This window comes from Pseudorca crassidens, chromosome 14, assembly GCF_039906515.1.
Source record: "Pseudorca crassidens isolate mPseCra1 chromosome 14, mPseCra1.hap1, whole genome shotgun sequence".
NCBI classification, from domain to species: Eukaryota; Metazoa; Chordata; class Mammalia; order Artiodactyla; family Delphinidae; genus Pseudorca; species Pseudorca crassidens.
The window spans coordinates 71,565,239-71,589,131 of NC_090309.1; the positions used below are offsets into that span (position 1 = coordinate 71,565,239).

The following is a 23,893-nucleotide window of genomic DNA, read 5'->3' on the forward strand; positions in this document are numbered from 1 at the left end:
ACTCCCAGGAAAACACTGCCATCTTGTCATGGGCTATGCCAAATGGCAATGAGCCCGTGGGAGCTCAGCCAGGGCTAGGAGGAGGACCAGGGAGAGGAGAAGGAACAGGAAAGATGGAGGAAACAGCTCCTGGAGGCGCCCTAGTGAGCTCTGGGGGGAGGTGGGCTGGGAGCACATCAGGACCCGGAGGAGTCCTGGAGGTCATTTCGGCCAAACTCTCATTGTCTGGAGGTGAACCTGAGACTCGGGCAGGGGAAGGGACTTGCCCAAGGTCATACAATGGGACAAGTAATGGAGCTGGGCTGGAATTATAGTCTTGGGAGTGGGTAAGGTGTTTATCCCTGTTTGGACACCTGAATAGCACATCAAGGGCCTCACTGGAGATTCTTTCTCGGGTACCCACTTGTGCGCCTTGTGTGTGTGCCCGTGTATGTCCTGTGTGAGCTTGCGTGTGTGCCTGTGTGTGCACCTGTGCCTATACTGTGAGAGAGTCTGGGTGTGTGTGGCCTCCTACACTGAGGTCTGCCCTGGCTGGAAGAGGAGAACTGGGGCCATTCCTGTGAGGTGACTGTTTTCCTGGGACAGCAGTAAAGAAGGCAGACAGGGCTGGGTCTGGCTTCCAGCACCAGCTCTGCTGCCCTAAGAAAATTAAAGGCACTGGCTGGCAGAGCCTAAACTCCTGGCGCTGGGCACACACGTGCACGCAGACACGCACACACACACACACACACCCCAAGAAGTACTCATAGCCACAGTTATGGAGTGTTCCAGGCACCCAGAGCGGCCCCGTGTGCCTCAGAGTGCCAAGTACCTGCCTCCACACGTCTCCCTGAAGCCCCAGTCGGCGTAGACACGCTGGGGTCCGGGAGCCGATCTGCAAGGACACGGAGGAGTCGAGCGTTCCCCACCACTTACACTCGGCGCCCTGCTCCAGGGCCTGGCGCGGCCACACCCCTCCTCCCCAGCCGCCGCCCGTCGCTCCTGCCCCTCTCACACACTTCAGAGTCCCCTGGGGCCCTCTCGCAGCCTGGCAGGGACAAGTTAGGGCTGGCCCTGCTGGAGAGTCAAGTCCGGAGCCAGGATTCGACGCCTCCCCCGAGCCCTGTCCCTACGGAGCAGACACGTCAGGCTGAACTCGGGTCTCTGGGAGCGCGGGGTTCGGCGCCTAGACCCTCTCCGGGAGAACCTCCCAGCCCCAGCCGGCTCCGGACTACCCCAGAACCCGGCGCCCAGCCCCCGGGTCCCCGCCCCCCGCCCGGCGAGTAGTTACCGATGGTGGTGATGACGGTGATGGCGAAGTAGAAGGAGCCGGCGAAGCGCCACTGCACGCCGGCCTTGTGCGGCTTGAGGCGCAGCACGACGCGCTCGAGCTCCTCGTAGCCGCCCTGGCTGAGGTTGTAGCGCGCCCGCAGCTCCTGCTGCCGCAGCTCCAGCCGCTGCCGCTCGATCATCTCTGGCTCCGACTCGAGCGCGTCGAAGACCGCGGCGCCCACCAGCAGGTAGGTGAATGTGCACACGATGAGCGCCAGCGTGCGCACATTCTGCCGCTTCATCGTCCCGCCCGGGCCGCCGCCGGCCCCCCGGCGCCCCCGGCCCGCGCCCCGGCCGCCGCTGCTGCTGCCCCGGAGGCGGCCTGGGGCATGGCTGCGCTCGCTGCTCCCCGCGCCGGGCACCCACTCCGCGCCCCGGGGCCGCAGCCGCCAACGCCGCCGCCGCCGCCGCCGCGGAGCTGTCCCTTCAGCACCACCCACCGCCCTCCTCCGCCCGGCCCCGCTCCCGCCCCCCGCCCCCCGCCCGCAGGCCGCCTCCTCCCGCCAGCCCTCCCGCCCAGCCAAATAAGGACTGGGGAGACGCGCCGAGGGAGGGAGGAGGGGGGGATGCCGGAGGGGGAGGGGAGGGGGAGCGACGGGAGAGCAGCGGAGAGACCGGGCAGGACAGAGAGCGAGAGAGAGGGAGAGACCCAGAGAAAGATAAGTAGGCAGAGAAATGCATATAACTACAGAGGAAGAGAGAGAGAAGAGTCAGAAGGGGGTGTGACAGACAAGGAGATAAAACCAGAGGTAGACTCATAGACACAGAAAAAAGAAGAGGCAGGCAGAAAAATACAGAGCGAGAGAGGCACAGAGCGAAAGATGGAAACAGAAAGAGCCGCAGGCGAGAGACAGAGAGACCTGGATAGCTGGAGATAAACCGACGACACAGAAAAAGAGAAGCAAGGAAGGGGAAAGGAACTGGGCCAATCAGGCCTCTGGGCCACCCCACCTTCATCCCTCCACCAAAATCACAACAGGCTCTAGGTGGACGGGACCTCGGGCCTTGCTGTCCTGCCCTTTACTATGTAGATGAGGAACCTGAGGCAGAGAGGTCCAGTGCCGTGCAAGGGCACACAGTGAGTTAGTGTCAGCACTCGGACCCAGCCAAGCTTTCCCTCCTCCCAGGCCCTAGTCCCTCCCCTGTGCCAGTCTGCTGGCTGTCTCAGAAATAGGAGGGCACAGCTGTGGACCGGGCACACATGGGCCAACACCCAAGGGAAAGCCCTGCTCTCGTGAAATGTGTCCCTTCCTAGGTCAGCACAGCTCCTGGAACTGGCTGAGGAAGCACAGGCTGCTAGCCTAGGCCACTAGCACCCAGTCCTAGGGGCTCCTGCTCTGCTCCCCAGGGGCCTTCGAGGACGGGCCTGACACCTATGGCCCCTGTCCTGCACCAGCTGGCCAGGCTGGGCTTGCGCCGGGCTGCCAGGGATAGTACTGGACACCACCATCCCAATAGAACTGGGATCTAACTGAAATAGGGTGGGGGGGGAGGGGCGCAGATCAGGAGCCTCGCTGACAAATTGGAGGAGCCAGCAGACCTCCTCCTACACCTCAGTTTCTTCATTTGTCAACATGGTGCAGTGGTGGCGAGGACGGCAGGCTGTGGGACTTCAGCGAGGCGTCATTGCCCCCTCGGAGTCTTGCTTCCTTATCTCCTAGATGAGGTGCCACGGCAGATGATCCCACAGGCCCTGCTTAGCTCCAAACAACTCCAGACTTGGATGGGCTGAGTGAGCAGAATGACTGGAATGCAAATCCCACTGCCAAGGAGGGTCAAAAAGTCTTTCACAGGACCCTGGCGTGGGCCATGAGGAGAGACATGCGAGAGACCCCAAGACCTCTGAGGGTGGGCTCAGGAGGCAGCCAGCCAGAAGCGGGAGCACCATCTGTCCACATCCTGGGCTGACCTGTCACTGCCGGTCACTACACTGCTTCTCCCAGGAGTGCCCCCAACTCATCCCTTTCTTCCGCCATTCGTGCAACAAGTATGTATCAAACATCTGCCTTGTATCAGGCGAGGCACGTTACATTCATTATCTCTAGTCTTTACCATGATCCTGAAAGGAAGGGATGGTTATGTCCATTTTATAGATGTAGAAACCGAGGCTAAAGGCAATGCAGAGAATCCCCCAAGGGCATTCTGCTGGGAAGAGACTTCATCTACTTTCCAAGCCTGTCCTCTTCTCCATGATGACTCCTCGAGCCTTCATTTATTTTCACTGTAAATGGGATAGCTAATCACACTAGCTCTTGAACAGATTGTTGTAAGGGATCAAAGGGGATGACCTACGTGTAAATCAGACAATATGAGGTTCTATAACAACTTCTTCTCCCCTAAGACTCAGGTCTTTGACCAGAGCCTGCTGGGAAGGCCTTGATTGGTGGCTCTTTGTCCCCTCCCCCTCCCCTCAAAGGTCTTTGTGTTGTGTCAGACTCTTTGATCCGCCACAAACTTTTGGTCCTGCCCCTTTGGCCATGAACTCAGCCTGTTGCAGCCTTTCCCTCTTGGCATCCTGCAGCTCTTTGGAAGAAAAGCACTGCCTTTCCTGGCTTCCCAGGGGTGCAGGCTCAAGTTAGGTTCTGTGTTCCTGGCCACAATCACCCCAGAAGCCAGTTCCCCCGAAGCCAGTCTAGGGGAGCAAGTGTCTCACTAGCCTGCTTTTCAGTGTGAAAGGCTATGTATATGTCCAAGGTTTGTTCACCTCTGGCTACCAGACCAGACTGCTGTGCAGATGAAAGGTGATACTATGAGTGAAAGAGCTTTGGAAAAGGGAAAAAGCTCTCTTTAGGGGCAGGGCATTTATTATTAATAATGATAATGCTTGTTCTCACAGCACTTCAGAACTGAAAGGACCTTTAGAGATCATCTAGCCCAAGCTTCTCACATTACAGATGAGGAAACTGAGGCCCAAAGAGTAAGAAGGGTGCTGCCCAGGGTCCCAAAGCGAGTGGGAAGCCCAGGACCCACGTGCCGTGGCTGGGGTCTTTCCTGTTATCTCTCATTATGTCTGAGGTCAGGACACCCACCAGCAGGGGAGCACAGTGCCCTTGGAGCCCAGGAGGGCAGCCTGGGTCTCCTCCTCCTGCCCCTCCTCCTTCCCTTCTTTTAAGGAGGGGGGACCAGTGGGTGTAATTGCACGGGTGCCACTCACGTTTTCTGAGTAACCCCCAGGACCTATAGGCAGGAATTGCATTGGCCAGCCCTCGACCTGGGTGGGATGGTGCCAAAGGCCTGGAAGCCTATTCTGCTCCTTTCTGTCCAGGACTTCCAGGACCTGCCTGTACCTCACCACCACCCCCCCCACGGGGATGCCCCACCCTCTGCCCAAGGCCAAGTGTCAGAAAGCACCTCTGTCAACCCTGTCCGTTATAAATGATAAAAACTGCTCAGCTGTGGCTTCCCCAAATTCTTGTATTTTTTTAATCCATTGGTGACTCCAGGGGAGGAAGCTTTGGGCCAGTAAGGGAGAGATTTTTTTACATCCTTCAAATCATTATACTGGTCAGCCTTCTGTGCGAGGATTTTCTGAAATCCTGTCCGGTACAGAGAACACAGGGTGGAGAGTTGGGAGGCCTGGGCTGGGGTCCTGGCTCTGCCACCGCTCTGCCACCTGCTTGCTGTGGGCCAGTCACTCCTCCCGGGGCCTCGATTTGCACAGCCATAAATGGAGGGGTTTGGATCAGGGCATGTCTGTTCCCTTCATTTATAACATCCCATGACCTTCCTGGCCTGCTTCTGCTTCCCTAGTTCTTCCAAGAATCAGGTGAAAAGAGAGTATAGTCACTGCTTTTAAGACTTTAGTTTGTGAGGAAAAGGACACAGTCTGAGTCAGGATAAATGGTACAGAATTTAATTATCATTAGTTGCTGCATATTATTATGTACGAAGCATCATACACATAAGATTTTACAGGTGTTTTTAAATTGGAGTATAGTTGATATACAATGTTGTATTAGTTTCAGGTGTACAGCAAGGTGAATCAGTTGTACATATACATATATCCACTCTTTTTTACTTTTTTTTCCCATATAGGCCATTACGGAGTATTGAGTAGAGTTCCCTGTGCTTATTTTCCAGTTTTATATTCCACTCCATTCCTCTCTAAGCTCTAGACACATCCAAGTACTTTTGTGCTTCACTCCTGGCTCATGTGGCTCCCATCAGCTGGGATGCTGATACCTCCTCAACCTCTCCATTTTCTATCTATCAAACTCCTATTCAGGCTTCAAGACCCAACTCAAAGGCCACACCCTCAATGAAGCATTCCCCAGTTGCCTCCAATCAGAATCACTGGCTCCTTTGGGCTTCCACAGCCCCCTGTCCAAGCTTCAACTCAGTAGACACTCCCCCTGCCTCGTTGACCCTTTAATATTTGTCTTCCTCCCCGGCTCATTATTTTCTCCAGGCAGAGACCCTTCTTACTCATGGTACACCTCCCGCAGTGGGAGCACCGTGCTTTGCACATCAGAGTCGCCCCACATGTTTTCTTGGGTACTCAGTACACAGTGAAGACCTTAAAGCATCCTCACCTGCTGGGATAGAGACCAGCAGCGTCAGTGAGGCCAGGGACCCAGACAGCAAAGCCTGTGGGCAGAAAAACCCGGACAATCTTTTTCTGTGACACTTTGCAGATACTTCAAAGGCTGGAGCAAGCCCTGCCTTGTTTAGAAGAAGAGGATAAAGATAAATTTGAGAGTTTGAAGGCCTGAGAAAGTCAGTGGGGAGAGCACTGAACTGGGAGTCCAGGTCCAGGAGCTTTGGTCCCGGTGCTGCTGCCAACTACCAACTAGCTGGTGGACTCAAGGAGTCGCTTTGTCTTTCTGTGCCTCGATTTCCTTTTCTATAGGATGAAAGGGTGGGTTATCTTGAAAAGTCTCTTCTCACTCTGACATTCCGTGATGTTAACGACAGGCTTAGCCCTGTGATTAGCAATGCTCATTCTACAACAGCCAAGAATACGGTCTGACAGATGAGGGGCACAGAGGCCTCTCTGTCCCTCACTTTCTAGCCCCCCTTTATTGGCCAGTTTGGCTGGAAGATGGTGGCAGGAGGTGGTGAGGTAGGGGGAGAAAGGACTGACCCCTAGTCAGACAAGCTGGGGTTCAAATCCTGATTCTATCAATTACTAGTTGGACCAGAGCCTGCCGTGAAATTCTGGTCCATCCTGGCTGGATGAGGCCACAAGCTCCTGGAGGGCAGGGATAGGGCCTTAGTCATCTCCACGATCCACAACGCTTGATACAGCACCTGGCACAGAAAGCGCTCTGGAAACACTCCTCCATTCGTTCCAGTAGCCCTGGCTGGGCTAGGTGGGCTGGCAGGGCCTGGAGCCCCTGGTTTGCTGTAGGAAGGAGTGTCCAGGGCCATCTCAACATCAAGCCAGGGGCAGGCCTGAGAAGGGGGAGGGCCCTGTGGGCCCAGGAGCTGCAGCAGAGAGGGAAGTGGCTGACACGGAGAGTTGCCCCAGGGATCCTGGCCTCCGAGGGCAGGTTGATTGGATTCAGGGCACTTAAGCTATGACTGAGGTGTTTCTTGGTGTGCCTCTGTAGGGAGAGACGTGGAGGATTAGTCTGGATTTACAGAGCATAACCAGTCCAGTGCAGCCGGCTCGCGTTTGTCAAGAGACACTATTTGTTTAACATCTCAAGCCCAAACCAAACACAAAAGGCAGCTGTTCACAAAGGAGAGGCTCTGCGAGCTGTTGGGGGAAGAGCGCTACCCCTGGAGGTGGACACCTGGCTCTGTTCTCAGTCCTGCCCCGATGGGCTGGGTGACAAGCTCACAACACAGACTTGGGTGTCCTGCTAGTGAGAGTGAGAACCAACCCGTCTTCATAGAGTTGCCATAGGGAACGGGCTTGCTCCCTGCGTTAGCAGAAAGCCTTAGTCCAAAGTCTGCACCTAGCTACCACATTGGACGGATCCCTTCCCATAGAGACGATCTCCTTGGTGGCCTCCCTCTCTGACTCTGAATACTGCGTGGAGATGAGCATCCTTGTGTGTGTCCTTAAGGACCTGCAGGGAATTTCCACTGGGACGCATACCCAGAAGCGTCACAGTACTTATGCCCACTGCATGGCACTAAACGCCGCGGGGCTGTCCTCAGCGTGGCTGTCTTGGTTTTCACTCTCCCTGGCAGTGCATGAGTTGGTCTGCTTGCTCCTCACTGACACTGGTATGATCCACTTTTCTATTTTTGCCACTTGTATGTTTCACTATTTTCTACTAATTTCCCCCTTTCTCTCCCTTTCCCCTCCCCTACATTACTGGGGTCTTAGGCAGGCCAGCAGGTGATGACAAAGCGAGATCTGGGAGAAAACCAGCCGCTGCTCTCCAGCCCGGTGTGTGTGTGTGTGCGTGTGCGTGTGTGTGTGTGTGTGTGCGTGTGCGTGTGCGTGTGCGTGTGTGTGTGTGTGTGTGTGTGTGTGTCTAAAGGAGGCTGTGAGCCTGAGACTTTCAGTTTCAGGCCTGATCATTTTTTCCCCCTCTCTATCCGCCAACCCTTGTCAGTTTCCCCTCCACTCACATTCTCCTCTGTGTTTGGCCAAGCTCACAGAATAATTAAAACTAGAGGAAACCTTAGACCAGGCAGTGCCGATGAGGAAACGGAGGCTTGGCAAGGGGAGTCCGCATCTCCAGGCCTCATGGCTTGCTGGGCCAGAGCTGGGATTTGAGCCTAGCTATCCTGACCTCGAGGGCAAGGTAAGTGTCCTAGACTTTCCCCCCTCACATCACTAGAATTAAGTCCCTTAAGCCTGTCCTCAGTAGAGATTCTGGAGCCGCCATGACCCGTATTCTCTGACAAACGTGTTGCTGCTAAGGAAAAAAATGAGCCTGGAGATCTAGTCAACAGCCTCACAAATCTTGAGATCCTTCTTTGCAGGTTTATGGCTTCTGAGAAGCAAGCAGAGGCAGCCAGTTCTTAGCAACAAACACAATAATTATAATAGCACTTGCAATGATTAATCAGCAAGCGAGTATTGAGTGGTGCCTCTGAGCATGCATGGCAGCGTGTGTGTGTGTGTGTGTGTGTGTGTGTGTGTGTGTCCATCCGGGTGGGGGAGAGGGCAAGGGGGGTGACTTTATTCCCAGTGAGCAGGTTTTAGGTGTCCTTCCCTCAGTTGAGGGGCTGGGTCACAACCGTGGCACTCCTTGGGTAGAGTTGTGATCTGGCTAGAGCTGCAGCTGTTTCTGCCGGGAGAGGAGTCCTATCCTGTCGTCCTGGATGTTGGGGTCCTGACCATATACTGGGAAAGAGGAACGGATGAACAGAAGCCAGTTCTAGGCCTGTCAACCAGATTAACATGGGACTTCACCAACGTGATGTACATGGCAAAACCAAGGAACTTGGCATGTTCAGCCTGGAAAAAAGATGCAGAGGACATGTGAGCTGTCACACGGAGGAGGGGTTCGCTTTGTTCTGGGTGGCCTAGGAGGGGCCGGTGATCTGTGTGGAAATGCTCCAGTAAAAGAGCTTTCAGCTTAAAATAGATGGAGCGTTCTCTCTGCCTCTGCAGAAGCCATGGGCTGCCCAGATGTAATGAGCTCCTGGTCAATGAAGTTATGCAAGCACAGCCTGATTGATCGCTTGGGTTCAAGCTGTCTTGTTTTCTTTTTCATCTTTTTTTCCTTCCAGTTTTATTGAGATATAAATACATACCACCCTATATAAGTTTAAGGTGTACACCGTAATGATTTGACTTACATGTATCATGAAATGATTACCACATTGAGTTTGGTCAACATTCATCATCTCGTATAGATACAAAATTCAAGAAAAAAAGATCTTTTTCCTTGTGATGAGAACTCTTAGGATTTATTCTCTTAACAATTTTCCTAGACAACGTACAGCAGTGTTCACTGTGTTCATCATGTTGCACGCTGCATCCCTAGTACTTACTTATCTTAGACCCAACTGGGGGTTTGTACCTTTGACTGCTTTCATCCGATACCCTCCCCCCCAACTCTGGTAACCACAAATCTGATCTCTTTTTCTACGGATTTGTCTGTCTGTTTGTGAAGTATGATTGACCTCCAACACTTTGTTAGTTCCTGGTGTACAACAAAGTGGTTTGATATTTCTGTGCGTTACAAAATGATCAGCACGGTAAGTCTAGTTACCATCTGTCACCATACAAAGGTATTACATTATTATTGACTATGTTCCACACACTGTACATTTCATACCCATGACTCACTTATTTTTTTAACTGGAAGTTTGTACCTCTTAATCTCCCTCGCCTATTTGGGGTTGAGGCTATTTTAGAAGGATCCAAAGAGCTAGTACAGTGCCTGGCACATAGCATCTGCAAGAAATGCCTTCTGACATGATTGCTAAAAGTACTGAGTGTGGGGGCTGGACTAGATGCACTCTGTGGTCCATTCATGGAGCATTTCCTCTGTGCCAGGCCCTTTGACCCTCCTGGAAATGCTATATAATGCTCCGGCCCCAGGAAGGGCTGTACCTGGAGCCCTTGCTGAGCCCTCACAGCACTGCTTTCTCCCAGCTCCCCCATCCCCACCCACCCAAGGTCCCCACACGTACACCCTACACCTCACTGCTTGCAGAAGCCCAATACTCACAGGTTGGAGTAAGGGCCTAGAGGCCCTAGGGCTCCAGCAAGGGAAATGAGCCTCCAGCAGGCTAATTACTGGAGCTGATTCTATTAAGTGGATAGCTTGCTCTAGGCAAAGCAATTACAGCTAATCAGCCCCTTGCAGCAGTCCAAAGGGACAGTCGTTTGAGCGAGACACATGCGTGACTAGGAGCATCAAAGCAGTCTGAGGCTCAGGCCTGGGCAGATTTGTCTCAGGCCAAAGACTGCTCAGAAAGTGGTACCCCGGCCCCTTCCCTGGGCTGCCCAGATCTCAGGCCACTGCGGTGCTGCAGCTCCGTGGAAGCAGCACTGAATGGGAGCTCAAAGACCTGTGTTGAGACTTGGCTCTGCCACCAAGGAGCTGAATTTCACTGGGGAGAGTGCCTCTCTGACCTGAGCCTCAGTTTCCCTGTCTGTCAAGTGAGTAGGATGGACTAGGGAAGAATCTAGTCCAAGCTTGAAACTGGAGTCCATCTCGATATTGTACTGTATACTTAGAAATGTCTAAGAGGGAAGATCTAACACTGTGTTCTTATAAAAAATAATAACAACAACAACAGGGGACTTCCCTGGTGGTCCAGTGGTAAAGAATCCACCTTCCAATGCAGGGGACTCGGGTTTGATCCCTGGTCGGGGAACTAAAATCCCACATGCTGCGGGGCAACTAAGCCCGCACGCCACAACTACTGAGCTCGCGTGCCTCAACTAGAGAGCCTGCGTGCTGCAAACTACATATCCCACGCCCTCTGGAGCCCGCCTGCCACAACTAGAGAGAGAAAAATCTGCACGCCACAATGAAAGATCCCACATGCCTCAACTAAGACCCGACACAGCCAAAAATAAAAATAAATAAATAAATAGAATAAAAATAAAAAATAAAATCTGTTAAAAATAATAATAGCAATAATAAATAAAGAGGTAGGAGGAAACTTTTGGAGGCGATGGACATGCTTACAACATAAATTGTCTTGATGGTTTCACAGGTGTATGTACACTTATCTCCAAATGCAACAAGTTTTATACATTAAATATGTACAGTTTTTTGTATGTCAATCATGTCTCAATGAAATGGTTTTAATTTAAAAAAAACAAAAGCAGAGATGTTAGTCTATCTAGTCCATCTGGTTTGGATCCTAGTCCAGGCTAAAATGACCTGACCAGCTAGAGAAGAACTTTTTGAAATCCTCAAACATGGAAATATATGCTGCAGGATCTAATTATTCAGGCTATTTAAAAAAACCTGAAATAATGTATTTTTAAAAATTACGAATGCCCTCCTGGAATTTTTTTCCTCTAGAAATTTAATGAAATGTGTGTTCCCTCAAAAACAGACAAGATTTTTTTGACCATGATTTAGTGGCTTCCAGATTCTTTGAGGAAGTTGGGTCATGTTAGCGGGGGAAGGAACGGGAGAGGAGGTCCCTGGAAGTGAGGGGGTAATGAGCCAGATGGAGACAGGAGAGTCACTGGGCCATGGCAGTGTCTGTTCTACCTGTGCTGGTTCCTTTCCCAGAGGAAGAACTCCCTGAAAGATTCTTGGATGCTGTCAGAACGCTGAGGAGGAATTTATTTATTTATTCATTTATTTTAAAATTTTTAAATTTTATATTGAAGTGTAGTTGATTAACAATGTTGTGTTAGTTTCAGGTGTACAGCAGAGTGATTCAGTTATACATATACATGTATCTATTCTTTTTCAAATTGTTTTCCCATTTAGGTTATTACAGAATATCTAGCAGAGTTCCCTGTGCTATATGCTAGGTCCTTGTTGGTTTTCTGTTTTAAATATAGTAGTGTGTACATGTCAATCCCAAACTCTCAGTTTATCCCTCCCCCACCACCTTTCCCCTTTGGTAACCATAAGCTTGTTTTCTAAATCTGTGAATCTGTTTCTGTTTTGTAAATAAGTTCATTTGTAGCATTTTTTTTTAGATTCTACCTAAAAGTGATATCATATGATATTTGTCTTCACTTAGTATGATAATCTCCAGGTCCACCCATGTTGCTGCAAATGGCCTTATTTCATTCTTTTTAATGGCTAAGTAATATTCCATTGTATATACGACCACATCTTCTTTACCATTCATCTGTCAATGGACATTTAGGTTGCTTCCATGTCTTAGCTATTGTCAATAGTGCTGCTATGAACATTAGGGGTGCATGTATCTTTTCAAACCATGGTTTTCCCTGGATATATGCCCAGGAGTGGGATTACTGGATCATATACTAGCTCTATTTTTAGTTTATAAAGGAGCCTCCACAGTGGCTGTATCAATTTACATTCCCACCAACAGTGTAGGAGGGTTCCCTTTTCTCCACACCCTCTCCAAGACCACTGAAGAGGAATTGAAACATCAGTCCCTCCCAGCACTGAAATTCTAAGATTCTGGGTTGGTACTAAGCAAATGACGTGACCCAAACTCACCATGTGGGCAGCCTAGTGGAGGAGGCCAGAAGCCAGCAGACCTCAGCAGCAACCAGCTGTGAGAGCTGGGTAAGCCATGGCCCCTCTGTGAGCCTCAGCTTCCTCCTGTACAGCAGAGAAGGATGAGAGCCATCTCCACTGTAGCCTCCCTCACACAGTGGTTGAGGGATTCCAAGTGAGATGATGAATGTGAAACTAAGACTAATTAATTAATTCTATTAAAAGGTGAGAATGTAAACTATTAAAAAGCTTCTGTACAGCAAAGGAAACCATCAATAAAATGAAAAGGCAACCTACAAAACAAGAGAAGATATTTGCAAATCATATATCTGATAAGGGGTCAATGCTCAAAATAGTTAAAGAACTCATACAACTCAATAAAAAAGACCAAAGCATTTAATTAAAATGTAGGCAGAGGATCTGAATAGACATTATTCCAAAGAAGACCTACAAAGGGTCAGCAGGTACATGAAAAGATGCTCAACATCACTGATCACCAGGGAAATGCAAATCAAACCCACAGTGACCTATCACCTCACACCTGTTAGAACGACTATTATCAAAAAGACAAGAGATAATGAGCGTTGGTGAGGATGTAGAGAAAAGGGAACCCTTGTGCGCTGTTGGCGGGAATGTAAATTGGTGCAGCCACTGTGGAAAAACTGTGTGGAGCCTCCTCAAAAACATTAAAATAGAACTGCCATCTGATCCAGCAATTCCACTTCTGGGTACTAATCTGGAGGAAATAGAATCACTATCTCAAAAGAGTATCTGCACACCCATATTCATTGCAGCATTATTTCCAATAGCCAAGATCTGGAAACCCACTAAGCGTCCATTGATGGATAAAGGGATAAAGAAAATGTGGTATATGTGCAATGGAATATTATTCAGATATTAAAAAGAAGGAAATCCTGCCACTTGTGGCAACATGGACAGAACGTGAGAGCGTTATGCTAAGTGAAATAAGCCAGACAGTGAAAGACAAATGCCCTATGACCTCACTTACATGTAGAATCTTACAAAAACTGAACTCATAGACACAGAGAACAGATTGGTGGTTGTCCAAGGCAGGGGGTGAGAGGTGGTTGAAATGGGTGAAGTGGTCAGAGGGTACAAACTTCCCGTTATGAGTCCTGCGGGTCTAATGTATAGTTAACAACACTCTATATTTGAAAGTTGTTAAGAGAGTAGATATTAAAAGTTCTCATAACAAGGAAAAAAATGATAACTATGTATGGTGATGGGTGTCAACAAAACTTATTTAATAATATGTACACATATAAAATCATGATATGTAATACGTTATTACATGTCAATTATATCTCAATTTTTTAAAAAAAGAAAAAAAGAGTGTTCTTATTAACAACAGCTGGGACCCAGGTCTCCCTCTCTAATCCAGCCCTTCTCTTTTTTGATTTTCATGACTGTAGCTTTCAGAGCAGGGTGGCCTTGCTGGAGCAGAGCGTGGGGGCCACCTGACTGCCAGCTTTCCCTGACCTTGGTGATCTCAGATGGCTGGAGCCCATGTAATCAGACCAAAGCCTTGGTCTGTCCTCAAAGAGGAGCCCTGGTGCTGAATGGCAACCAGTGGCCTTGCTGGGCCATGCATAGCCTTTGGGCATTTGATGGGGGGAGGAGAAGCAACCTTGATTCAGATGCTGGGCTTGAGGAGAGCCGATTCCCGCTGGATCATACTGGCAGGAAAGAGGAGGGAGGTGGGATGCAGGGGGAGGGGGCACCAAGCAGGCCTGGATTGCCCTGCTCATCAGCACCCCACATTAGTCACTTGCCAGAAGAGAGGGTATGAGGAAGAAGCCACTTTTTTCCCCATACTATTCTGAGAGTGGTGGGAGGGAGGGCTGTACTGGGAGGTTATTGGAAAGCCTGGAGCGCCAGCAGAAGAAATCTGCACGGCTGGATGGAGGCAGTGGGAGAACATGAAAGGTGCTCGGCCAGGGCTATTCCAAAAAGACCATGGCCCTCAGAGCCAAGCCCGTGTCCCTCGGCCTGGGCTCCTGTCTTGTGTGATCTGCCCAGTCTGCCTCTCTAGCCTCATCCCCCTCGCTCCGCGTAGGGCTCTTTGCACCAGCCATTCTGTGATCTTCGCAGTCTCTCCACATGTTCCAGGCTCCTTCTTGCTTTTCTGCCAGAAACGCACATTGTGCCAGGTACAAATATAATTACACTTAGTGCTGCCTTTGGAATGGCAGCATTCCCACTTTACAGATGAGAAAACTGAGGCTCACAGCGAAGCAAATGGGCTAAGCTCTTACAGGTAAATAGATGCCAGTTCCAATATTCAACCCAGATCAGTTTGACTCCAAAGTCTGTGCTTTCACTCTTCTGCCACACTCCCTCGCTAGAAAATGATTGAGGGCAGAGCCAAGCTGCAACAGGGGAATAGAACAAAAGGTGCTGTCCACACAGAACCTGGCACATAGCTAGAGCTTCAAAAATACTGGTTGTGTGAATGAATGAGCAGCTCAGAGAGGAAGGCTGTAGGAAGGGCTTGTGCCAGAAGGGACAGATGCTTGACTTTGACTAGGAAACAGGGCAGAACTGTGGGTGAGGCCAAGTGACTCCAGCTTGCAAAGGGACTGGGAGACAGGACTGTCATGAACAAGCTGGGCTCAGTGACTGATCCGAGGTGGAGAGGAAAGAGGAGGCCAGGTTGTCCACGGCCCGCCCTAGCATGGTGCCCCAGCCACCAGCCCAGGCAGGGACACAGAAGGGTCTCCACGGCCGTGCACAGATTGCAGGATACCTTCGAGTCTCTGAGCTAGGTGTCTGGGAGAACTAGCACACCGAGCAATCCGAAGGGGAATGGACCATCCACCCACGTGGACAGGGGGTGGTCCTGGTGCTGGGTCACCATGGGAAGGCACAGGTGGGTACCTGGGCTCTGTGCTGCGTGGATGTCCGATGACCCAGAGATCGTACAGTTCAGTGGTCCACGGAACCCACAGTCCATCGGGGAGATGGAGATCAGCTGGAAGGCAGTGCTCAGGCGGAAGGGCACTGCGCCGTCAGGGAGATGGAAAAAGTGATGTCGTTGAGGAACAATGTGGCCAAAGGAATGAGCTGTAACTTGCTGGATCCAAAAGGACAAACGGGAAAACTGCTGCCAGAGGCCCAGGGGTGTCTGATGATGGCCTGACACGGCCCTGGGGGAGGGACTGAGCCCCAGTCCAGAGGCCAGAAGGGAGTCACCCCATAGGCTCTGTGGACCTTTTCTGCCCCCCGCAACACCTTGTCAAACAAACCCTCTGGTCTCTTAATAAGGATTGAGGAATTGAGTCAGAACAGAACTCCTGGCCAGAGAACTCTACCCTGTTTCAATGGAGTGGGTCTAAGGATGCAGTCGTGAGGCAGAGGAAAGAGCACAGGTTCTGGGGTCAGCATCCCTGGGTGGGTCCTGCTCTGCCCAGCTGTGTGACCCACCTTCTTAAAATGTGTTGGCAGGATTAGGTGAGATGGGGAAGTACCAGTCCTTAAGTCAGGACTGGCATGTCTCAGTGCTTCTTTCCTTTCCCTCTGTTCCCTACTTCCCGGGTAAGAGCTGGGGAAAACCAACCCTGCACCAGAGCTTAGGGAAGAAGCCAGCCCTGAGGCTTAGGTGATCTGGTCAGGAAAAGGGGCTTCCTGGTCTAGCATGGGTTGCCTGGGCTGTGGATGGACTGAGCTGATTAGAGGCAGGCAAGACACTCAGCAGAGATTCAGGGGAAATTTAGAATCTTGAAATGAGTGTCACAGGAAATGTGTGTGTGTGTGTGTGTGTGTGTGTGTGTGTGTGTGTGTGTGTGTGTGTGTGTGTGTATTGTGTGGAGTTGTGGTGGAAGTCATCTGGTCGAAATTCCCACTCTACAAGTGAGGAAACAGAGGCCCAGGGAAGGGAAGGGTCAAGGGCATGCAACATGATGATTGTACTTGGTTCTTGATTGAGTTCTAGTCCCGTTGCTGAGTTTCCTAGTAAGAAAGATCTCTGACTAGCAAAGAAATAATGGGGTTCCAGGCAATGGCCAGGGTACCAGACTTGAGCAGAGGTATTTGTGTTGACCTTGGGAATCTGGAGGAACTGGAACTTGATTTTTATTGTAGTCAAAATTGTTGAGAACCCAATTAGCCCTGGGTAGGGCTCCGGCTTACCTGCTACCCTGTGAGGCCCAGCCGTCTGCAGAGGGGTGTTCTCTCCTGGAAGCTTGGGACCAGGGAGCTTCAGGGTCTGATGGACTAGGATTCCTGGAGATGGCTGATCTCCAAGGGTTTGACTGGGGCACACAGACGGCCACGCCAAGGCTTCTGTCCACCCACCAATGGTGAACCCAGAAATATGTTGTCCTCTTTGCCCCAGAACTCAGCTTTAAGAGCACATCCAGTGCATGTGTGGTCCCACTGTCATCTCCATTTTTCCAAGGAGGAAGGATGGCTCCAAAGTCCACCCAGACGGTAAGTGGGGGAGGTGGGACTTCTGGGTTTTCAGACACACTACGGTCTCTGCATCTGCCTCTTCTGTCCGCACACACCTCCCTCAGGGCCTGTGATTCTCCTCAGCTGCCAGGTCAGTTCCCCTGAACACCTTCAACTGTAAGTCCTGTTTCTCACCTCCTGTGTCTGAGCCCTTTCACTCTCAGGCTGGACCAACCTTCTCCACCAGGTCGGGGGAGGGATGCAGAAAGGGAAGCCTGGTGCCCCTGTACAGAGAGGGAAATGAGGCACAGGGCTGGCCTGAGCCAATGTCAGGATCCAAGCTTCCCTGTCCGCAGGTCCAGTAAGGGAGGCCCAGAGCTGCAGGGAAAGGCAGAGAAACACCACTCTGTTTTCTTAAGCTCCCAGCTGGGTCTGAGAACACCAAATCCTCTTTGAAAAAATAGAAAAGGGATTAAAAAAAATCAAGATATTAACCTTCTGAAACTGGACACTCCCCTCCATGTAGAGATCAACTTCTTTTCTAAGCATTTTTTTTTCATTTCTATAAACATCTTAATTCAGGCCGACATCATGGCCAGCCTGGATTATGGATGGATGGAGAGACGGATGGCCTCGTCTCAGCCACACAGGCATATGTGTGTGACGTGCGTGTGCACGCACACGCACATACACACACCTGGAACAGCAGAGAGAGCATTGGTCGAGGAGCCGAAGATCTGGGCTTTATTTTCAGCTCTGCTGCTGAACCCTGGACCTCAGTTTTCTCATCTATAAAAGGGGTGGCTGGACCAGCCAGGTTTCTAAGACTCCTTCCCCCCCCCCCCCCCCCCCCACTTTCTGGCACTGCCCAGCAGTGTAGGTTGGACGTCTTGCTTCTCAAGGACCCTGCCTGTTTCTGCCGGAACTTCTCTGACAGTCTTCAGGCCTGAACAGCATGCAGGGGGAAGGAGGGGGGAGGGAAAGCATGCATTCCAGTTCTGTGTGGGACCAGGGCTGCTTTTATGGTTATCTCAGCTCTGCTGTAAATGTAAAGGCACATGTAAAACACCCAGCACATGATCTGAGCACACCAGAGGTGCTTCCCAAAGTCTGTGCTTTCCCCTTTCACCTCCTTTTCTTAGTTCACCTGGAGGCTCATCCCTATCTGAGGCCCGGTTCCCTTCATCAACTTCAGCCAATGGAGAAGCCACGTCATTTTTGTCTTCTAGCTTCAGGTTCCCCTCAGCCTGTGTCACATGGCTCCAGTATGAACTCTTGAATGTTTCCCATCACTTTTAGGATGAAGACCTGGCCCCTCGGTGTGGCCTGCAGGGAGGTCTTGCGGATCCGCACCCCCTACTTCTCCAGCCTGGCCTGGCAGTCCACTTACCCTGCCCCTCTGGACTTTTGGATCCTTCTCTCAGGTCCCCAATTTGTCATGCTCCTTCCATCTTGGCCTCCTCACGAACCCTACCTCTGCCCGGGCTCGCCCCTGTGTCTACCTGGCGCACACCTGCTCTTCTGACAGTCCCTTCCCCAGGAAGTCCTCCTTGACCCCAGGGAGGTTAGGCCCCTCATGCCGTGGTCCTCTCCTTCCCAATGACAAAACACCATCATAATGAAAAGACCAGCTGTACCTCAAGTATGTGATGTCTGTCTCCGCCACTGGACCGTAAACTCCAAGAGGGCAGGGGCAGGTCGGTGTGTCTGTTTGGTTCAACACTGTCTCCCCAGCACCTGCTCAGTGTCTGAATTCCATAGTAAATGAATGAGTCTAAATGAGTCTAAAATTGCTCTCTTTAAACACACCTGAAACCCTGCTCAGCACCTTCCATGAAGTCCAGGCAGAACATTCCCTAAAATAGCTTCACTCTTCACTCACTCTGACCTCCCCTCAAGGTCTCCTCTTTTCCTTCCTGATGCCACATACTCTCAAAACCTCAAGTTTCTTTTTAAACATACCACCAGCCCAATCAAACAACACTTTGCGTATCCATATTTCAGTTCCTTCCACCTTCCGACAAGCCCAATCATTTCCAAACCTTGATTATGTTCTGGTTCTTGAGGCTGCAGCCAGCTGTGGTTATTCTCAACTCTCGTTGTCACGGGGGAGGAGGGTAGATGTGCGTAGCCCTGACTCATCGAGGACCGGGAGAGCGGCGCTGAGCGTCGTAGCCTTGGGTAGGGGTGGGCCACAGCAGTGGTCTGGTTCCGGCTAGAGCAGAGGTTATGTGAATCCCCATTCGACTGTCATTTTGGCCAGTGTTCCTCAAAGGATGCTTATAGAACAATGGTGTCTTGAGATGTTTTGCAAAAGAAAAAGTCCTGCGCTCCAGTGTGTTTGGGAAATTCTAAGCATCACTCAACGTTGGTTCTTGTTTGCAAGCATCAGAAGCCAGCTCTGCTAATTTAAGCTTAAAAGGGATTTATTCTAAGGACCTTGGGCAGCTCAAAGAATCTCCTGCAGGGTCAGAAAACCAAGGGCAGAGCAGCCAGGGACAATGCCCAAAGTCATATTGTATGCCTGGCCCCAGGAAGCCCCACTGCTGCCGCTGCTGAACTAGTGCTTTATACTTGTGCCACTGGCTCCACCAGCCCTGGAAGCCGCTTCTAGAACTGCCACCATTGAAGCCTCTGAAAACAGATGGTGGCTGCTGCCACCATTGCTGCCACCACTCACATCAGAGTAGAACCTACATATTCTGGGCTTCCTTGCATCACGGTCTAGGGGTAGAGTGAGGTCATGTGCCCGCGCCCTAGCTCAAGAGAGGCGGGGACAATGTGAATTTCACATTACACTTTCAGCTTCTGTACTGGGAGGCAGCCTCTGCTTCAGCAGACAGGGGAAACCCTTAAACATAGGAAAGGGGGGCAGGTGCTGATTGGCCCAAAATGACAACTGTTCTCTGCACTGTGGGCCCTGGACACCTGCCCTGGGAGTGCGCCGTGCTCTAGCGCAGGGTCTACCAGTCTTAGTACTGTTGACGTTTGGACCAGACACTTCTTTGTGGTGGGCTATCCTGGGCATTGTGGGATGTTTAGCATCCAGGTCTCCATCCACCAGTAGCACCCCTCCAGTTGTGAAAGCTAAAAACGTCGCAGTACATTGCCACATGTGCGGCGGGGGGTAAATTTGCCCCTGGCTGAGAACAACTGCTCTAGGAGATGTGTAGGAAATGTGTAATATGTCTGAGGAAGTAAGATTGATTTAACCCGGTTCCCCAAGCTTATTTGACCATGGAGATGTTTTTTTTTTCTCTAACTCTCTTTGGCTCTATTTCACAGAACTTCTTCGGGAAATGCTGAGTTTATAACCGGGGCCCTCTCTCTTCATGTTTCATGGAGGTAGGAGGTTACACAAGCCAAATGGCACTCCAGGTCTCCCTGTCACCTCCTTCCCATCTGTCAACCTCCCTGGACAAGGCTGAGGCTCCTTGAGGTCTAGCTTTGTGAGGACCCACTCTCTGGGGAGTTGGTTGTGACTTTAGGAAACATTCCCAGGGTCCCAGGGAGGGGTCTGCAGAACGCCATTCGACGTGGACAGTCAGTCTTTTCCCCTTGGCTGTGAACCTGCCCTGCAGGCAAAGCGATTGCTCTGACCACCAGGCACACTGCCCTGGGGATACACCTCTGCCTGTGGCGGCCCCCTGGAGCCCCTGCACTGTTGACAAAGATCCCACAAGATTCAGGCTCGGGACTTCCCTGGTGGTCCAGTGGTTAAGACTCCGTGCTCCAAAAGCAGGGGGCCTAGGTTCCATCCCTGGTCAGGGAACTAGATCCTGCATGCCGCAGCTAAGACCTGGTACAGCCAAATAAACAAATAAATAGTAAAAAAAAAAAAAAAAAAAAAAAATTCAGGCTCAAGAACGGCTAGTCTCCAATATGTGGGCCCAGCCTCCCAGTCTGTATTCCCCACACGTCCACCACGTCAAGGCCCAAGGAATGCCCTGGACACAAGGCCAAGTCTGCCCCAACCCAGGAAATACCCTCATCACCGCGATGCTGGATGGGGTCACAGGCCCTAGAAGGGTGGGGCCGCTGCCCACTGGCCTTACCTCTGGGAAGGCGCTTTTGGAGCTGCTGCAGGCTGGGAAAAGGAGCGCGGGGAAGCAGGTGTCCCGGGCAGCTCAGCTGCCCGTTCTGGAGGCTTCTGCGATCCAGCAGTTTCCCCATACGGATGGCTCTGCTCCTGCAGGCAGCTTCACATTTGGCGCTCCCTCACGTGGCTTCGAGCGTCTCTCGCTGACCTTGGCTCTTAACCTTGGGAAACTGGGACTATGGAAATATAATAGTGTCAGGGTTAGACAAACCTGTGATCTTGGTCTCACCACTTAATGGTGGAGTGATCTTGGCCAGGTCACCCTTATTTCGGAACTTTAATTTCATCATGCATGTAGATTTTTAAAAAGCACTTTTCCTGCTCCTACATTTGATAATTCTAGATTTTAGGCACTAACAGGTGGCTCCTGGGTGAGTCTCACTGAAGCCTTCCTGAGAGTTTAGGGACTCATGTTCTGGACCACAGGGTGCATCTTCATGGGGCAGGGGAGACAACGGGAATGAAAAAACAAAGGCTTAAAAGTGCCTTGGATCCCGACCAGCCAGAGGATGCGCGAATGGAAAATTCCTGCTGTGTGTCAGAGGCCCACCTGGCCCGGGTGACAGCCAGCGAGCCAGACACACAGGCCCCACTGCGTGTTTAGACAGCACTTTTCCTGCCCTGGCCAGAGTTCACCCTGCCCCCCACCAATGCTCATCCTGGGGAGTGGGGAGGGGCGGAGGTCCTCACCCGGGCCCAGAAAGTCTTCCTGTGTATTAATATCTGAGCAGGGGCTGGGGAGTGGTAGCATGAGCTGTAATAGGAAGAATGAGCAACAGGAAGCCCAGGTTTGGCCCCAGTCTGCCCGGAACCCATCTCTGTGACCTAGTCCAGGACGCAGGGTCCTCATCTGTATGGTGTGTGGGTTGGACAGGGAGGTCTGCAGCGTCCTCATCAGCCCTGACGTTCCACTGGCGGAGGCCTACATTCTCTCAGAGATTCCGCATCTGCCTTGGGAGAGGCCAAGCCCCTTTCAGGGGCAGGATCTGGGGGCAACTCTCAGAAGCTTCCCTCAGCCTTAAGCTCACCATCTGAGCTTAAGGAAGTCAGCCAAGCCATTGTCGGGAGCTGTGGGATCGCCAGCTTTGCCAGCACTCTCAGTGCCCACCGAGGCCTGCAGGTGACCCCTGGGGGGCAGTCTGGGTGAGTGTAATGAAATGGACTCACTCCACCCAAAGATGGGGGCCAAAGGGGTGGGGGGCAAGAGGAGCCCTGAGCCAGGGGGGCAGTGCTTGTCCAACACCATGTGGGGGAGAGGCCCTGAATCTGGAAATGCTCCGGGGACCAGGCCCCATGCTCTAGTGTGGCCCGGGAATGTCATTGGGCTGCACCATGGCTAGGATGTAGTGGCCCTCAGACTTTGCACACATCCCACGCTCATAGCCTCAGCTGTATAGGGGTCCAGGGCCAAGCTGGGGTAGCCAAGTGCAGGTGGGGGCATTCAGAGCCCACATTACGGTTGAATACATTGGCCAAGGCTGACCTGCATATTCCTGACTCTTGGGATTTTGATTGGCAAGTTGGGTCTATGGGTTGGGTTAGTTCTGAGAGCCTGACAAGGCCTGGTCTGGGATAATGGTTAATTCACCAGGGTCAATGCAACTTGGTCTACTGGACACCCTCCTTTGAATCTCTTCTCAGCTCAGGTTCCCACAGAGAGAAAATCCCTCTCATTACCTTTTACCTCTCCCCTGGATGCCAAGAAAATGTGACACATTTCCACCCAAGGACACCACTGCTTCTGAACTCTGCCCATCCCTAGCCTGTCTCTCCCAGACCACCCTTCAGGCAAATACTTAAAGGAAAGTACTGGAATGACACCACAGACAAACCAGAGCAAGGACAACCCTGGCCCAGACAACGAGTCACTCTGCCTAGCTGCTTGGACCAGCCCACTGGAGAGGGCTTCCAGGCCTCATCCTGGCCTACCATTCCCCTCCTTCCCTCCATCCTTCTGTCTAAGGCCAGAGCTGAGCTCCCCTAGTCGCTCAGAAGGAATGGTCTCTTTCTCAGATCCTAAGTCAGCCCCTCAGCAGCAGGGCACACCCGCCCTCTCTGAAGCCCCAGCTGCCGGCGCTGCCAGAGACTTACTCCAGGGAAGCTGCCTGCACCTCACCCCTGCCCTACCCCAGGTCAGTTTCACGACCCCTTCCACTCAGGAAATCCCTCCTCCTATGTTTTGTTTCCTCCAGCCTGTGTTTTTTCCCTCTGATTCCTTATACGTGCTCCCAGCGATTCGGGTCACCCAGAAATCTCTTTCTTGCCTCTTGTGGGACCAGGGTCCACATCACAACGTGCATCTCTGAAATTCAAGGATGCTCCAGGGTGGGAATAGATGGGAGTGCATACACACGTGTGCGTGTGTGTGTGTGTGTGTGTGTGTGTGTGAATGCACGTGATTTGGGCATAAGTTCGGTCTGCACAGAGTACAATGTCTTCCTCTTACAAAGGTGATGATAGACTGCTCCCTCCTTCCACGTCAGCCAGGCCAGGTGAGGGCAGGTTCTGAGAGGTCAGCTGACCTCCCTTCTGGGTCATGCCACAGAGCAGGGCATGGTTTCCAGGAGCCTGAGCCCCGCCTCAGATCTCTTTCCACCCCGCGCTGCTTGGGTGCTAAGAGAGGGAGGCGTGAGCCCAAATATCGTTAGTGAGGGGTGGTGTTGGAAGGCAGCTTGACCCTGGGGAGGGGTCTGGGCTCAGTGGGGTATGGGATGATGTGTGGAAATGATCACCAGGGGAGTCACTCACTTTTCCAGAGTGTTCCTTTGGTCCCACAGCTCAGGATGCATCCTGATTTATGAGGCGCAGGATTCCAGCAGCTCTGGGAAGGGTTCTGGTTTCTGCCCAGTCTAAGCTCTGAGGAGGGGCAGAAGGGAGGGCCTGGCACTGGAATGTTAGGAGTTAGGAAGCTGAGGGGGCGGAGCCTGGTAGGACTCAAGCAGGAGCCCGCTGAGGATGAAGGATGCTTCCACCTGCTTTTGGCTACAGACCCTCAAGCCAAAGGTGGAGGAGGTGAGCCCCTAGTCTGGGGGAAGCAGGTCCTCAGAGC

General features: G+C 51.8%; 2 protein-coding genes across 6 annotated transcripts in view; one reads left to right on the top strand and one right to left on the bottom strand.

Annotated features, from left to right (window-relative positions):
* The window catches only part of KCNK3 (potassium two pore domain channel subfamily K member 3), a 38,788-nt gene extending 37,089 nt beyond the window's left edge, over positions 1-1,699 (bottom strand). The window contains exon 1 of the mRNA XM_067703492.1: positions 1,271-1,699. Coding sequence (XP_067559593.1) covers positions 1,271-1,553 — 283 coding nt within the window. The 5' untranslated portion in view covers positions 1,554-1,699. The remainder of the gene's footprint in view (positions 1-1,270) is intronic.
* Positions 1,367-23,893, top strand: part of CIB4 (calcium and integrin binding family member 4) — a 91,486-nt gene continuing 68,959 nt past the window's right edge. For 4 of the 5 annotated variants that reach the window (XR_010934110.1, XM_067703495.1, XM_067703493.1 and 1 more), the window contains exon 1: positions 1,367-1,499. The gene's annotated coding sequence lies outside the window, so the exon portion shown is untranslated. Of the gene's footprint in view, positions 1,500-2,906; positions 3,299-23,893 lie in introns of those variants that run through there. The other variant, XM_067703494.1, reaches the window with a different exon arrangement.